General features: G+C 47.7%; 1 protein-coding gene and 2 long non-coding RNA genes across 4 annotated transcripts in view; 1 reads left to right on the forward strand and 2 right to left on the reverse strand.

The window, feature by feature from the left end:
* Nucleotides 1–9,036: 9,036 nt before the first annotated feature.
* Nucleotides 9,037–17,993, reverse strand: part of LOC310862367 — a 705,243-nt gene continuing 696,286 nt past the window's right edge. Inside the window, exon 2 of the long non-coding RNA XR_014569561.1 lies at nucleotides 9,037–9,470. This is a non-coding gene — a long non-coding RNA (uncharacterized lncRNA). The remainder of the gene's footprint in view (nucleotides 9,471–17,993) is intronic.
* LOC310861400 lies at nucleotides 14,133–15,057 on the forward strand. The gene is made up of 2 exons (XR_014569482.1): nucleotides 14,133–14,628; nucleotides 14,758–15,057. It is a non-coding gene; the product is annotated as an uncharacterized lncRNA (long non-coding RNA).
* Nucleotides 15,193–17,993, reverse strand: part of sdcbp2 (syndecan binding protein (syntenin) 2) — a 52,897-nt gene continuing 50,096 nt past the window's right edge. For both annotated transcript variants that reach the window (XM_083768825.1, XM_083768824.1), the window contains exons 8-9: nucleotides 16,875–16,966; nucleotides 15,193–15,923 (exon numbers count right to left, since the gene is read on the reverse strand). In XM_083768825.1, the coding sequence (XP_083624951.1) occupies nucleotides 15,869–15,923; nucleotides 16,875–16,966 (147 nt within the window). In that variant the 3' untranslated portion in view covers nucleotides 15,193–15,868. The remainder of the gene's footprint in view (nucleotides 15,924–16,874; nucleotides 16,967–17,993) is intronic.

The following is a 17,993-nucleotide window of genomic DNA, read 5'->3' on the forward strand; positions in this document are numbered from 1 at the left end:
AACAAGCGCCCTCTCCAGATCACCAATGCAGCGTTTACTACACGCTGAAAGAAATGCCAAATGCCCTCCTCTCCTTTCCATGCCACAGACACCGGAAGGCAGCGTTCAGGAGAATTGCTTTTGTTTCCGAAGTCTCCTGAACTTAATTGGAACGCAGCATTTTGCGTTTAACACATTTCTTTCTAAATCCATGCCGTACGGAGAACACTGCATCTCCACTAGATAAAGAGTGCAGGGTTGCGCCACCGAAAATAGCTGATCACCAAGCTGTCAACGCGTCGCAGCGCAACGCGTTGAGAGCTTGTAGATCAGCGATTTTTGTCCAAAAAGTGCCCTCTCACGGGATTTGAGCCCCTGCCCCTCTAACACTCTGCGCACGTCTCTGAGTGAGAGAACAATGTGTGGAGCTACGGTAGCTGCTCCTCCAAATATGAACGCATTGTCATTAACCCATTCTGACCTGAGATCAGATTCATACGAGGTTTCCACTGGACACACACTGGTCTGATTAACCCATTCTGACCTGAGATCAGATTCATACGAGGTTTCCACTGGACACACACTGGTCTGATTAAATCAGTGTAATCATGAAAGTTGTGTGAGTGCTAATCAAATCAAATAAGCCTATTTAAGCCACGTGCTTATATGTGAGACAGACAGTGGGACTCCCAGCTCATGCACAGATCCCCACCCCACACACACACACACACACACAGATTAATTAAGGACCTATTCGCCTCTCCAAAAATACAGAAATGAGAATTGAGATAGACCCCCCCCCCCATATCGTTTATTTTAAAATCTTAAAGGTGGTTGCACACTGAACGCGTTCTTCGTGAAAAAACGCCGGAAAAACGCAGCTAAAAATCCGAAAACGCGCCCGGTGTGCAGGGACCTTTAGTCTTTGTTTTTGTAATTAATTGTTTGTTTTGTTTTTTTGCCATTGGATTACACAGGCCCTCCTCGCTCCAGGGGTAATCCTTTCCACTTCCCTGTTGTCACAAAACAGTAATAATCATCTTCTTAGCCCCCATACCGTACATACATACATAGCTCTTTATATGCACAATAGTATATATACTTGGGCTGCTCATTCTTAGTATGTGTGTATTGCTATTGATTCCATTCAAGGCTAGCTTGCAGGGTTCTCTGGCCATTATAGACACGGTGTTCTCTAATATGCTGTAATTGTCGTTACTTCAAAACTGTGTTTCGTTGCTTTAATGTCACGTTTGGTTTTAACACAATGTTTAGTGTATTATTGTTATTATTGCGTCTCAAGTCCTACGTGATGTACTGGAAACCTGATTAAGTGCTAGATGTCCTCATTTTGTATTGTCCCTTCGTCACCGTGCTGAAGCCTGATTTATGATGGTTTAGGGGTGAGATGGTTTAGGGGTGATGTGGTTTAGGGGTGAGATGGTTTAGGGGTGAGATGGTTTAGGGGTGATGTGGTTTAGGGGTGAGATGGTTTAGGGGTGATGTGGTTTAGGGGTGAGATGGTTTAGGGGTGATGTGGTTTAGGGGTGATGTGGTTTAGGGGTGAGATGGTTTAGGGGTGAGATGGTTTAGGGGTGATGTGGTTTAGGGGTGAGATGGTTTAGGGGTGATGTGGTTTAGGGGTGAGATGGTTTAGGGGTGAGATGGTTTAGGGGTGATGTGGTTTAGGGGTGAGATGGTTTAGGGGTGATGTGGTTTAGGGGTGATGTGGTTTAGGGGTGAGATGGTTTAGGGGTGAGATGGTTTAGGGGCGAGATGGTTTAGGGGTGAGATGGTTTAGGGGTGAGATGGTTTAGGGGTGAGATGGTTTAGGGGTGAGATGGTTTAGGGGCGAGATGGTTTAGGGGTGATGTGGTTTAGGGGTGAGATGGTTTAGGGGTGAGATGGTTTAGGGGTGATGTGGTTTAGGGGTGAGGTGGTTTAGGGGTGAGATGGTTTAGGGGTGAGATGGTTTAGGGGCGAGATGGTTTAGGGGTGAGATGGTTTAGGGGTGAGATGGTTTAGGGGCGAGATGGTTTAGGGGTGAGATGGTTTAGGGGTGAGATGGTTTAGGGGTGAGATGGTTTAGGGGCGAGATGGTTTAGGGGTGATGTGGTTTAGGGGTGAGATGGTTTAGGGGTGAGATGGTTTAGGGGTGATGTGGTTTAGGGGTGAGGTGGTTTAGGGGTGAGATGGTTTAGGGGTGAGATGGTTTAGGGGTGATGTGGTTTAGGGGTGATGTGGTTTAGGGGTGAGATGGTTTAGGGGTGAGATGGTTTAGGGGTGATGTGGTTTAGGGGTGAGATGGTTTAGGGGTGATGTGGTTTAGGGGTGAGATGGTTTAGGGGTGAGATGGTTTAGGGGTGATGTGGTTTAGGGGTGAGATGGTTTAGGGGTGATGTGGTTTAGGGGTGATGTGGTTTAGGGGTGAGATGGTTTAGGGGTGAGATGGTTTAGGGGCGAGATGGTTTAGGGGTGAGATGGTTTAGGGGTGAGATGGTTTAGGGGTGAGATGGTTTAGGGGTGAGATGGTTTAGGGGTGAGATGGTTTAGGGGCGAGATGGTTTAGGGGTGATGTGGTTTAGGGGTGAGATGGTTTAGGGGTGAGATGGTTTAGGGGTGATGTGGTTTAGGGGTGAGGTGGTTTAGGGGTGAGATGGTTTAGGGGTGAGATGGTTTAGGGGCGAGATGGTTTAGGGGTGAGATGGTTTAGGGGTGAGATGGTTTAGGGGTGAGATGGTTTAGGGGCGAGATGGTTTAGGGGTGATGTGGTTTAGGGGTGAGATGGTTTAGGGGTGAGATGGTTTAGGGGTGATGTGGTTTAGGGGTGAGGTGGTTTAGGGGTGAGATGGTTTAGGGGTGAGATGGTTTAGGGGTGAGATGGTTTAGGGGTGAGATGGTTTAGGGGTGAGATGGTTTAAAGGTGATGTGGTTTAGGGGTGAGATGGTTTAGGGGTGATGTGGTTTAGGGGTGATGTGGTTTAGGGGTGAGATGGTTTAGGGGTGAGATGGTTTAGGGTGAGATGGTTTAGGGGTGAGATGGTTTAAGGGTGATGTGGTTTAGGGGTGAGATGGTTTAGGGGTGATGTGGTTTAGGGGTGAGATGGTTTAGGGGTGATGCGGTTTAGGGGTGAGATGGTTTAGGTGTGAGATGGTTTAGGGGTGAGATGGTTTAGGGGTGATGTGGTTTAGGGGTGAGATGGTTTAGGTGTGAGATGGTTTAGGGGTGAGATGGTTTAGGGTGAGATGGTTTAGGGGTGAGATGGTTTAAGGGTGATGTGGTTTAGGGGTGAGATGGTTTAGGGGTGATGTGGTTTAGGGGTGAGATGGTTTAGGGGTGATGCGGTTTAGGGGTGAGATGGTTTAGGTGTGAGATGGTTTAGGGGTGAGATGGTTTAGGGTGAGATGGTTTAGGGGTGAGATGGTTTAGGGGTGAGATGGTTTAGGGGTGAGATGGTTTAGGGGTGATGTGGTTTAGGGGTGAGATGGTTTAGGGGTGATGTGGTTTAGGGGTGATGTGGTTTAGGGGTGATGTGGTTTAGGGGTGAGATGGTTTAGGGGTGATGTGGTTTAGGGGTGAGATGGTTTAGGGGTGATGTGGTTTAGGGGTGAGATGGTTTAGGGGTGAGATGGTTTAGGGGTGAGATGGTTTAGGGGTGAGATGGTTTAGGGGTGATGTGGTTTAGGGGTGAGATGGTTTAGGGGTGATGTGGTTTAGGGGTGAGATGGTTTAGGGGTGAGATGGTTTAGGGGTGAGATGGTTTAGGGGTGAGATGGTTTAGGGGTGATGTGGTTTAGGGGTGAGATGGTTTAGAGGTGAGATGGTTTAGGGGTGAGATGGTTTAGGGGTGATGTGGTTTAGGGGTGAGATGGTTTAGGGGTGAGATGGTTTAGGGGTGAGATGGTTTACGGGTGAGATGGTTTACGGGTGAGATGGTTTAGGGGTGAGATGGTTTAGGGGTGAGATGGTTTAGGGGTGAGATGGTTTAGGGGTGAGATGGTTTAGGGGTGATGTGGTTTAGGGGTGAGATGGTTTAGGGGTGATGTGGTTTAGGGGTGAGATGGTTTAGGGGTGATGTGGTTTAGGGGTGAGATGGTTTAGGGGTGATGTTGTTTAGGGGTGAGATGGTTTAGGGGTGATGTGGTTTAGGGGTGAGATGGTTTAGGGGTGATGTGGTTTAGGGGTGAGATGGTTTAGGGGTGATGTGGTTTAGGGGTGATGTGGTTTAGGGGTGATGTGGTTTAGGGGTGAGATGGTTTAGGGGTGATGTGGTTTAGGGGTGACCGTACCCGGTACCTGATTGATACTTTGTCTTACGACGTATCAGGCTTAAGTGTAGCAGGCCTACCCTGTCTCAGGACAGACTAAAGAAATATGTTGATTTGATCATTTGATTTAAAGCATTGATAATCAGGCCTATAGATGCATTTGACCATTAATTGCTAGAGTAAATGGTCAGGTTTTAGTGCACTTTTTATTTTTTCAAACAAAATGCTCACCAACATGACAAGCTTTGCTACTCACTGAATCTGTTTTCTTAATTGTTTATGGCATAATGAAGTTAAATAATAAATTAAATTAAATTAATTAATAATTAAAGTTGATTTGATCATTTGATTTAAAGCATTGATAATCAAATAAATAGATGCATTTGACCATTCATTGCTAGAGTAAATGGTCAGGTTTTAGTGCAAAGCAGCACTTTTTATTTTTTTAAACAAAATGCTCACCAACATGACAAGCTTGCTACTCACTGAATCTCTTTTTTTAATTGTTAATGGCATAATGAAGTTCCTGCTGAAGCTATAAATTTAAGTCTGAGTGTGATATGTGTAAATGCTGTCAGTTTGCAGCAGTGACATTCTTTGTGTTCCAGATGATACGTATATACTGCGAATATAATATATATAGATTTATAAACCATGCTGAAGCTCTTTCATTTCTTCTTCGTGGTGGGCGTGACATCTTTTTAGTTTTGTGACTATTTGAATGTGTGTAGCGTTACTTATTCTGTCAGATTTACACGTTCATTATGCGAATGTACATCATACCTAATGTTTATAATTGGTCCTGTAACTTCCTGACATCAAAGGACGCGCCCTCTCCTGTTCAAATGCCTTGTACAGATTTCATCGACATGATAGATATATACATCTATATGAGACTATGAACTTAATGTAAAATGAGCTATTTTAATGGCAATAGTAGTGTGTACAGTAACATCTAGTGTCTGTCAATCGTTTATTTTCTCCCACCAACACTGTATAAAAGACAGAAAACCAAAAGTCTATATTAAACAGCATGGAGGAAAAAATGCTGGCTTCATTTGTGTCTGAATCTCACGGCCTCTGTGGAGGTTTCCTTCTCTCTGTTGCCTCTTTGCCTAGTCTTGTGTAGCCAGAAAACTATTACACAATCTCCAATATAGAGTCTGGAACTACACCTCCATTTATATTTTACTCATGACGGCTCTTCCGTTGCTCCAGACTGTATGACGGAAGCATTTATATTTTACTCGTGATCAGAGCTTCCGTTGCTCCAGACTGTATGATGGAAGCATTTATATTTTACTCGTGATCAGAGCTTCTGTTGCTCCAGACTGTATGACGGAAGCATTTATATTTTACTCATGATCAGAGCTTCCGTTGCTTCAGACTGTATGACGGAAGCATTTATATTTTACTCATGATCAGAGCTTCCGTTGCTCCAGACTGTATGACGGAAGCATTTATATTTTACTCATGATCAGAGCTTCCGTTGCTCCAGACTGTATGACGGAAGCATTTATATTTTACTCGTGATCAGAGCTTCCGTTGCTCCAGACTGTATGACGGAAGCATTTATATTTTACTCGTGATCAGAGCTTCCGTTGCTCCAGACTGTACGACGGAAGCATTTATATTTTACTCGTGATCAGAGCTTCCGTTGCTCCAGACTGTATGACGGAAGCATTACTCATGATCAGAGCTTCCGTTGCTCCAGACTGTACGACGGAAGCATTTATATTTTACTCATGATCAGAGCTTCCGTTGCTCCAGACTGTACGACGGAAGCATTTATATTTTACTCGTGATCAGAGCTTCCGTTGCTCCAGACTGTATGACGGAAGCATTTATATTTTACTCGTGATCAGAGCTTCCGTTGATCCAGACTGTATGATGGAGCATTTGGACATTGTGAGAGGCAACAGTCTGGCAATGCGAGACTACTATATTCTCCTCATCTCCCCTCTCATCCATTATGAAAAGGATTAAACAGTTTAATGATTACTTCTGGGATGAGAACTGCTATTCTGTGTAGCCAACACAGTAGAATGAATGAATGAATGAATGATCAACACCTCTAGCAGGGAAGAGACCGTTCCTGATCTACAAACAAGTCATTGTCTACTAAAGGGGCTTTGATGTGACTAAAGGGGCTTTGATGTTCACCCTGTCCTCCATCACAGGGCAACGCTGTCATGGCAACAGCACTCCGCTAATCACATCAGCCTTTTTACACCAGAGGGGGCGGGGGGGGGGGGGGGGGTGTCTCTGTGTGTCTACGTCTGTAATCCACGTACCTCGACTTCAAATTCGACACACGTGTTCCACCACCTCACCACAGGGGGTGCAGTGCCCCACCCCACCACAGGGGGCGCCGTGCCCGGTGTCGACTCGATCGGACCCATACGGTTGTCCAGAACTGGACCCAAAAAGGCCCCTGCCTGGGGCCTGGACCAGGGACAAATTGGCCTACATGGGGGTACCTACCCTATAGGGGACACGGGGAGAACATGTGGGGGTACCTACCCTAGGGCACACGGGGAGAACATGTGGGGGTACCTACCCTAGGGGACACGGGGAGAACATGTGGGGGTACCTACCCTAGGGGACACGGGGAGAACATGTGAGGGTACCTACCCTAGGGGACACGGGGAGAACATGTGGGGGTACCTACCCTAGGGGACACGGGGAGAACATGTGGGGGTACCTACCCTAGGGGACACGGGGAGAACATGTGGGGGTACCTACCCTATAGGGGACACGGGGAGAACATGTGGGGGTACCTACCCTATAGGGGGCACGGGGAGAACATGTGGGGGTACCTACCCTATAGGGGACACGGGGAGAACATGTGGGGGTACCTACCCTATAGGGGACACGGGGAGAACATGTGAGGGTACCTACCCTAGGGGACACGGGGAGAACATGTGAGGGTACCTACCCTAGGGGACACGGGGAGAACATGTGGGGGTACCTACCCTAGGGGACACGGGGAGAACATGTGAGGGTACCTACCCTAGGGGACACGGGGAGAACATGTGGGGGTACCTACCCTAGGGGACACGGGGAGAACATGTGGGGGTACCTACCCTATAGGGGACACGGGGAGAACATGTGGGGGTACCTACCCTATAGGGGGCACGGGGAGAACATGTGGGGGTACCTACCCTATAGGGGACACGGGGAGAACATGTGGGGGTACCTACCCTATAGGGGACACGGGGAGAACATGTGAGGGTACCTACCCTAGGGGACACGGGGAGAACATGTGAGGGTACCTACCCTAGGGGACATGGGGAGAACATGTGGGGGTACCTACCCTAGGGGACACGGGGAGAACATGTGAGGGTACCTACCCTAGGGGACACGGGGAGAACATGTGAGGGTACCTACCCTAGGGGACACGGGGAGAACATGTGGGGGTACCTACCCTAGGGGACACGGGGAGAACATGTGAGGGTACCTACCCTATAGGGGACAGGGGGAGAACATGTGGGGTACCTACCCTATAGGGGACACGGGGAGAACATGTGAGGGTACCTACCCTATAGGGGACACGGGGAGAACATGTGAGGGTACCTACCCTAGGGGACACGGGGAGAACATGTGGGGGTACCTACCCTAGGGGACACGGGGAGAACATGTGAGGGTACCTACCCTAGGGGACATGGGGAGAACATGTGGGGGTACCTACCCTAGGGGACACGGGGAGAACATGTGAGGGTACCTACCCTAGGGGACACGGGGAGAACATGTGGGGGTACCTACCCTATAGGGGACACGGGGAGAACATGTGGGGGTACCTACCCTATAGGGGACAGGGGGAGAACATGTGGGGGTACCTACCCTATAGGGGACACGGGGAGAACATGTGAGGGTACCTACCCTATAGGGGACACGGGGAGAACATGTGAGGGTACCTACCCTATAGCGGACAAGGGGAGAACATGCAAACTTCGCCAACCCCGCCTCGGGTATGGGCACTGATGACGCGAAGGAGGAAACACGCCGACAGCGGGAATCGAGCCCAGGACCTTCTAGCTGTGAGGCGACAGCACTACCGACTGTGCTACTGTGACCCCTAGGGGGCGCCACCGTGCCCCCATATTATCTGTTGACAATCTCCATAGAAAACACAATAAAGTGAAGGATACAGAAGATTTCCATCTGATATTAATCTATGAACTCAGATGGACCATGATGCATCAGTGCATCATGGTCCATATGCTGGTTCCCAAAGTGAGGTCCAGGAAACCGCAGGGGTCCTTGAGGGAGTACCAGGGGGTCCCCAGATAAATGACACGTTGGAACCAAATGGACCCTTATGGGTCTGTAACTCTGAGAGTGTACAAATGGAACCAAATGGACCCTTATGGGTCTGTAACTCTGAGTGTACAAATGGAACCAAATGGACCCTTATGGGTCTGTAACTCTGAGTGTACAAATGGAACCAAATGGACCCTTATGGGTCTGTAACTCTGAGTGTACAAATGGAAACCAAATGTTGGGTTCCATTTGTACTCTTGAGTAAAATTAACATTGATTTTACAATATAAATAGTCCCAGAGATAGCAATGCCATTAAATGGGGGTTCCGCAGCCTAAAAGCATGTAAAAACCGGGGGTCCTTGAAATGAAAATGGTTGAAAATCACTGCAAGAAAAAGTCTTCTCTCATGGGGGGTCCCTGGCATATCTCTTCAAATGGGGGTCCGCGGGCTAATGAGTGTCTATTTGGGGGTCCTTGACGTGAAAAAGGTTTTGAACCACTGAAACAAAGACAAGCCAACCTGAACAGAAAGACTGTTTATTTGATTTACAATAATTATCTCGGTTACATTCGTATATAAACTTTTTTTTTATAGCATTTTATTTTTATAGTGACAGTGACTTTTTATTTATTTATCAGATTACATTTCTAGAAAAGAAGAAAAAAAAAAGACATGCATCCACACATGAACAGCATTAAAAGATAACAAACTTTATATTACATTAGAAATGAAACACACAAACAGAGTCACTCCTCAGCTCTGAATCTCAGCGCGCGCTCATCGATTATTGGAGGAGGAACGGATTAGATGCGCATCCTCTAACACGGTGGGGGTCCGGGGACCCCCCATGGGGGTCCTTGAGGGAGTTCCAGGGGGTCCCCAGCTAGATGATAATGGACCCTTATGGGTCTGTAAAGCCCTATAACCAACACCAAAGGGTCACCGATGTGCAACTCCTTGGATCCAAACGGTTGCAAGGAGTTAATCCATTTTGGGGCGGGAACCCCTTTTGGTGTTAGCATTATGATATGCTTTAGCTATTGAAAAATAGCAGATCTACAAGTTCATAGCGCGCCACCGAGTGGCGCGCTATGAACTTGTAAGTCTGCTATTTTTGAAAAATCGGAGAACAACTGACATAGAAACATGGCTTTTTCAGAAAACTGTCAGGATGTAGAAGAACATTTTTAGAATCTGATCTCAGGTCAGAATGGGTTAACGCTAAAACCGTCTCGACCCTTTGGTGGTGGTTTGGGCCCGTTGAATTCCATGCAGGGACAACGCTAAAACAGTCTGGACCCTTTGGTGTGGTTAGGGCTAAAACAGTCTGGACCCTTTGGTGTGGTTAGGGCTAAAACAGTCTGGACCCTTTGGTGTGGTTAGGGCTTGTAGAAATGTGTACAAACGTGAACCAAATCGGTTCCATTTGTAGGCCAACACTCTCAGAGTTAAATTAACAGTGATTTTACAATATAAATGTAATTGGGGGTCCCGGAGACAGACCCTGGAGGCCGTAGTTCTGTCAGGTTGGGGGTCCCGGAGACAGACCCTGGAGGCCGTAGTTCTGTCAGGTATAAATACATCTATGATTAAGAGGACACTGGCGTGAAGGCCTCTCGTAGTAGTAACCTGTGGGGCTGATGGGTAAATGTACAGTATTTTTTATTTATTCTCTTACTGTATATGTGATGTATTGTCTTACCTTGTGGGCCACGAGCCTGTGATAAAGTTCATATATATATATATATATATATATATATATAAATGCCATTAAATAGGGGGCCGTAGGCTAATTGCCTAATCCAGGTCAAACCGTCGGGGGGCCCTTGAAATGAAAATGGTTGAAAATCAGGGGCCGTAAAATTATTTTCTTATGGGGGTCCTTGGCGTATATTTTCAAATGGGAGACGGGGGTCGTTGACATGAAGGACGATTTGATTCAATCGATCCTAACGACATCATACAAAGTTCCGTTTCGCTGAGCTCGCTCATTTGCACGAGGCACCACAAGCAACCAAAACAAAACAAAACAGAAAACTAAACAAACATTGTTGAAATGGATACAGGAAACAGGAAAACAGGAAACAGGAAAGACAACCTCTTAAACAAAGAAAAAGGTATAGCGGAAAGTGCACTTAAGTGGGTCCGCCCCGGCACAAGACCCTTAAGTGGGTCCGCCCCAGCACAAGACCCCTGTCCAAAGAAAAATACTCCACACCTCCCTCAAAAAACACCCAAACGTTTTAACCACATCCTCAATATAGCATCGAGGCCGAATGCATCGTTTGTATAGATCGACTATTTGCGGCGCGTAGCTGTAACTGCCGCTGTATGTTGAATCTTTTAAACGGCCGTCCCTCCAGACCAAACACTACAACCAGAATAGTTTAAAAAAAAAAAGATTCTAACTCAAGTGGATGGCAAGAGAGTGTCCACGCCACGACTATTATGACCACAACAGGGATGAATAATCCAGTCTAGTGTTTGGTGTGGACGGACGGGGGGCCTTGTTTTCCCCGTGCCCACCCCAGGGAACAGGACTATGTGACAGGGACCCTAACCCCAGGGAACAGGACTATGTGACAGGGACCCTAACCCCAGGGAACAGGACTATGTGAAAGGGACCCTAACCCCAGGGAACAGGACTATGTGACAGGGACCCTAACCCCAGGGAACAGGACTATGTGACAGGGACCCTAACCCCAGGGAACAGGACTATGTGACAGGGACCCTAACCCCAGGGAACAGGACTATGTGACAGGGACCCTAACCCCAGGGAACAGGACTATGTGACAGGGACCCTAACCCCAGGGAACAGGACTATGTGACAGGGACCCTAACCCCAGGGAACAGGACTATGTGACAGGGACCCTAACCCCAGGGAACGGGACTATGTGACAGGGACCCTAACCCCAGGGAACAGGACTATGTGACAGGGACCCTAACCCCAGGGAACAGGACTATGTGACAGGGACCCTAACCCCAGGGAACAGGACTATGTGACAGGGACCCTAACCCCAGGGAACAGGACTATGTGACAGGGACCCTAACCCCAGGGAACAGGACTATGTGACAGGGACCCTAACCCCAGGGAACAGGACTATGTGACAGGGACCCTAACCCCAGGGAACAGGACTATGTGACAGGGACCCTAACCCCAGGGAACAGGACTATGTGACAGGGACCCTAACCCCAGGGAACGGGACTATGTGACAGGGACCCTAACCCCAGGGAACAGGACTATGTGACAGGGACCCTAACCCCAGGGAACAGGACTATGTGACAGGGACCCTAACCCCAGGGAACGGGACTTTGTGACAGGGACCCTAACCCCAGGGAACGGGACTATGTGACAGGGACCCTAACCCCAGGGAACAGGACTATGTGACAGGGACCCTAACCCCAGGGAACAGGACTATGTGACAGGGACCCTAACCCCAGGGAACAGGACTATGTGACAGGGACCCTAACCCCAGGGAACAGGACTATGTGACAGGGACCCTAACCCCAGGGAACAGGACTATGTGACAGGGACCCTAACCCCAGGGAACAGGACTATGTGACAGGGACCCTAACCCCAGGGAACAGGACTATGTGACAGGGACCCTAACCCCAGGGAACAGGACTATGTGACAGGGACCCTAACCCCAGGGAACAGGACTATGTGACAGGGACCCTAACCCCAGGGAACGGGACTATGTGACAGGGACTCTAACCCCAGGGAACAGGACTATGTGACAGGGACCCTAACCCCAGGGAACGGGACTATGTGACAGGGACCCTAACCCCAGGGAACAGGACTATGTGACAGGGACCCTAACCCCAGGGAACGGGACTATGTGACAGGGACCCTAACCCCAGGGAACAGGACTATGTGACAGGGACCCTAACCCCAGGGAACGGGACTATGTGACAGGGACCCTAACCCCAGGGAACAGGACTATGTGACAGGGACCCTAACCCCAGGGAACAGGACTATGTGACAGGGACCCTAACCCCAGGGAACAGGACTATGTGACAGGGACCCTAACCCCAGGGAACAGGACTATGTGACAGGGACCCTAACCCCAGGGAACGGGACTATGTGACAGGGACCCTAACCCCAGGGAACAGGACTATGTGACAGGGACCCTAACCCCAGGGAACGGGACTATGTGACAGGGACCCTAACCCCAGGGAACGGGACTATGTGACAGGGACCCTAACCCCAGGGAACAGGACTATGTGACAGGGACTCTAACCCCAGGGAACAGGACTATGTGACAGGGACCCTAACCCCAGGGAACAGGACTATGTGACAGGGACCCTAACCCCAGGGAACAGGACTATGTGACAGGGACCCTAACCCCAGGGAACGGGACTATGTGACAGGGACCCTAACCCCAGGGAACAGGACTTTGTGACAGGGACCCTAACCCCAGGGAACGGGACTATGTGACAGGGACCCTAACCCCAGGGAACAGGACTATGTGACAGGGACCCTAACCCCAGGGAACAGGACTATGTGACAGGGACCCTAACCCCAGGGAACAGGACTATGTGACAGGGACCCTAACCCCAGGGAACGGGACTATGTGACAGGGACCCTAACCCCAGGGAACAGGACTATGTGACAGGGACCCTAACCCCAGGGAACGGGACTATGTGACAGGGACCCTAACCCCAGGGAACGGGACTATGTGACAGGGACCCTAACCCCAGGGAACAGGACTATGTGACAGGGACCCTAACCCCAGGGAACAGGACTATGTGACAGGGACCCTAACCCCAGGGAACGGGACTATGTGACAGGGACCCTAACCCCAGGGAACAGGACTATGTGACAGGGACCCTAACCCCAGGGAACAGGACTATGTGACAGGGACCCTAACCCCAGGGAACAGGACTATGTGACAGGGACCCTAACCCCAGGGAACAGGAGGCTATGTGACCAGGAACGTACGCACAGAGACATCAAAGGGGGCTTCGGCCCCCTGCCCTTTTACCCGTCTGTAAAACAACTGCCCTCTCCAGACCACGGATGCAACATTTACTACATGGTGAAAGACTCTCTGCACGTCCCTGCTATGTGAACAGGGCGTTTCAAAGTAGCCTGGCTAATAAGCCAGACCGAATCAAAATTGCCTGCCGGCGGATTACGGTCTGTTGGCTCAATTGTATACGCCCATTTCCTACACCAGAGAACTGGTGTGGCCAATCGGGACACGGTATGCAATATGGGCGGGCTCTGGTACAGTGACGTTCAATGCTTGAGACCTTTGACTGACAGTATAGCTCTGACCAATTGCGTCAAAGAGAAAATGTTTGCCCCCCCCCCCCCCCCCCCCCCCCCCCCACAGCATCTCCAGACTCAAATACCACACGACACACAGCATCTCCAGACTCAAATATCGAATATTGAGTCTGGCTTATTAGCCAGGCTAGCTGCAAAGGGTCACTATTACCCCCCCCCCCCCCCCCCCCTACCCTCTGCAAAGGGCCACTCTTACCCCCCCCCCCCCCCCCCATCACCCCCGTCACCCCCTACCCTCCTCCCTGAAATGTGCACGCATTGTTCCCGGTACCCCCAAAAAATTAATACAAATCCAAAATGAACAGAAATAAAAAGCAGGCCCTTCTACATCACAACACTTCTTGTTTGGACTTTGGAAATTGGAAAAACAGAAACAAAAACAAAAAAAAAAAGCTGTGTAGTGGAACGATAATATACTGTACATCTCCATCTGTCTCCCAGACAAAAAAAATAATGTTTTTTACATTAACGCAATTCTTTAATCATCTTCACACAAGGCCTCTCCAAAGCATGGCATTTTGTTTAGCATCGTTTTTTAGTATAATTTACAGAAGGTTTTTGTAAAAGGGCTAAGCCAGACTTGTACATTTGAACATTTTACAAATGTACAAGCCAAATATCATATGGACAACATTGGGTTCCTCCAAATGTTTTTGTTTGTTTGTGAGATTTTAAAAATCAAAATCCACATCCTTTAACAATGCAAGGCATGAATGCCATACCTTTGTGTGTATTTTACAATGTCAGAAATAACTCTCTTGAGACTAAGATGAAGCCAAAGAACATTTCCTACCCATGAGACATTAGCTATTCCTATATGAGTGAATGAGATATGAGTGTTGTCTGATAGACTGTATTACAAGGAATGAGATATGAGTGTTGTCTGATAGACTGTATTACAAGGAATGAGATATGAGTGTTGTCTGATAGACTGTATTACAAGGAATGAGATATGAGTGTTGTCTGATAGACTGTATTACAGGGAATGAGAGACATTAACTATTCCTATACGAGTGTTGTCTGAAGACTGTACTAACAGGGAATGAGAGCACAGCTATTATATTCTGTACAGTTATTTATGACAAGGCTTTGATGAAGGAACGACCACTGGAGACCAGTGGCTCTTTACAGCATTTCGATGCGAGAGAAGAAGAAGAGAAGAGGTGAAAAAGGTCACTTTGCCAAATGATCCGTCTTCCACGTCGGGCGGAAGCTCTGGACTCGCGGTATAGCGTGAGCATGTTTTTTTTTTTCTTTTTTAAGAAACAAAGTTATGTACGGTCCTCAATGTCGCATATCAACACGACACAAACTTAAAAACTTAGACTACACGGTTTAACGTATAAAAATGTGACTCACAGGTGGAAGAAGAAAGTAACTGGCATAATATTGAATAACATACAGACAGAGATAGATGGAATTATAGAGATGCACCGAATATTCAGCCCGCAGAAAATATTCGTCAGAAAACGGCAAAAAAATAAAAAAAAATGCATTTCCGGCCTATTCGGTTTCAGCCCGAATAGGCAGAAAATATATCACCGAATAGTGTATCAGAATAATGCATTCAAATGAGCTGAATAAATGATTTATGGACCCATAATAGTGATTATTCATTTTTGCCATAAATCAGGTAGCTTTAAGGTACGGCCATGACAGCAATGGTAGGAAAAAAAATATATATAATATTATTCATATTCGGTTTTCGGGCCAACTGTTTCCTATATTCGGTTTCGGCCAAGAATGTCGGTGCGTCCCTAGAAACAAATGGAGGGGAAAAAAGGCATCTTGAATCGTGTTAGCAACAGGTAGGCTAGAGAATGACGACGGCGGGAATGATTGTTGATGCAGGAGTTGGTTCCGTTGGAGGATAGAGAGAGAGAGAGAGAGAGAGAGACCGATACAGAGGGGATGGGAATCATAGCAATTGGACAGACGGACAGACAGAAAGACTGGAGGTATAAGGAATGGAGAGAGAGAGTTAAGAGAAGGATGTTTCTCCGTAGATTGTAGATATCCTTGACTTGAGGTGACTCGTTCCACCGACATATGTCTGGTCGCTCACACCTCGGGGACGGAGTGGTCCATGGCTGACCGCAGCAGGCCGGTGGACATCCTGGCACGCGCACACACGCACACACACACGCACGCACGCGCACACGCACACGCACACGCACACGCACACACACACACACACACACACACACACACACACACACACACACACACACACACACACACACACACACAAATTAGCATCCATCCATCCATCTTCAACAGCTCCACCAGAGTGCTCCAGACTTCCCTCTCCAGAGCAACATTAGTGACTTCCTCCTGGGGGGGATCCCGAGACGTTCCAAGGCCAGTGAGTCGATGTGTTTCCTCCATCTGCGCCTTGGTCTGCCCCGGGGTCTCCTCCCAGTGGGACGTGGTCCTTGGTCTGCCCCGGGGTCTCCTCCCAGTGGGACGTGGTCCTTGGTCTGCCCGGGGTCTCCTCCCAGTGGGACGTGCGTTGAGGACCTCCCTATAGGGAGACGCCCGAGAGGCATCCTAACCCTAACCCTAACCCCAGAACTAGGGTTTAACTAGAACTAAGATGAGAGAACATATTACTCCAGTTTTGGCTTCACTGCACTGGCTTCCGGTTGTTTTTAGGATTGATTAAAAAAAAAGAAAAAATTGTGTATAAAGCTCTCAATGGTCTCGCACCTTCCTACCTACATGACTGCCTGCCTAAATATGTCCCAAACCGCCCCCTAAGGTCTTCCACTGCTGGCCTGCTCGCTTTGCCTAAAAAAATGGGAACAAAAAAATACGGGGAAGCAGCTTTTTGCTTCTACGGGCCGTCGGCATGGAACAAGCTCCCACTGTACCTTCGACAGGCAGCCTCTGTAGACATTTCTAAAGCACAGCTCAAGACCCACAAGACCCACAAATATTTGTACATTTAAAAACTGTGTACATTGGTACCAGCAAGGTCGACTAGTGGATTTACTAGTCGACTAGTTGGTTAATGCCCTAACTAACCCGAGCCGCGCTGCCCTCTAGTGGAGAACTGTAGCCTTACCTCTTTATCATGTGCTCATAGATGAACTTGGGCATGATGGTGATGGTCATCGTAGTGGGGGAGGTGCTCAGAATGTCCTTGATTTGAGAATCCTGTTGAGGGGAGAATTAAGAGGAGCTCAAAATATGCTATGTTTATGTGCTGTATGAACAACTGTTATTAACCCATTTTGACCTGAGATCAGATTCTAAAAATGTCTTGTAAATCCTACAGGTTTTCTGAAAAAGCTATGTTTCTATGTCAGTCGTTCTTCGATAAAAAAAAAAAATAGCAGACCTACAAGCTCGATCTGCTATTTTTCAATAGCTAAAGCATAACATAATGCTTAAACACCAAAAGGGGTTCCCATACAGAATGGGTTAATGAATACGTTTGTATCCATAAATACTGACAATGTTGGTGTCTTTAAATGTCACTCATTTCCAAAGTGTCAAAATGATGTCATAATTACATAGAATTCCTAATTCCTAACATTACTTGTTAACAATCAGAAAAATATATGTCTGATGTGTGCAGCGTTAATTCCGTCGACTAAAACAATGACGGAAAATCGACTACCTTTTTTCACTGACGAAAACGAAATAAAAACTTACAGTTATAGTATGGACTAATTCATTGGGAAGGTTATGATATTATAAGTTCCCCTTCAACCCTCAACAATGCCAAAAGAGACAACATGAAGCATATCGTTGCTGTAGGGAGGAAACCTCATAACTGCATTTTTTTAGGTTTTGATTTTCTTTCCATAAATCAGTGCTATAGAATGAGCAGCGAAGTCTGACGTCACTTTCAGTAGAAGGCGACAATACACAGGGTCCATGTATTTTTTTATTTGCATTGAAATCTCCATAGGGGGATTTTAGGTCGCTTCATATAAGAACTGTGTTTGAAAAATAAACCGACCACCCCGGCCTTGTGGCTGTGTGTCGTTAATGATGTCCATTCATATTTAATACAGCCAGTTTCTGGAGAAAATGGAATTAATGTGGCCGCAAAAGCCTTGAAACTACATATGAAGGTCAATGTCGCTGCTAATATACGTCACGCCCAGCTGTCAACACATTGCGTTCCTGAGATTCCTCGTTGACGTAAGCTCAGCTGGTGGTGACTCGACTCGTA

The sequence above is a fragment of the Protomyctophum parallelum genome, assembly GCF_964188405.1.
Source record: "Protomyctophum parallelum genome assembly, chromosome: 7".
NCBI classification, from domain to species: Eukaryota; Metazoa; Chordata; class Actinopteri; order Myctophiformes; family Myctophidae; genus Protomyctophum; species Protomyctophum parallelum.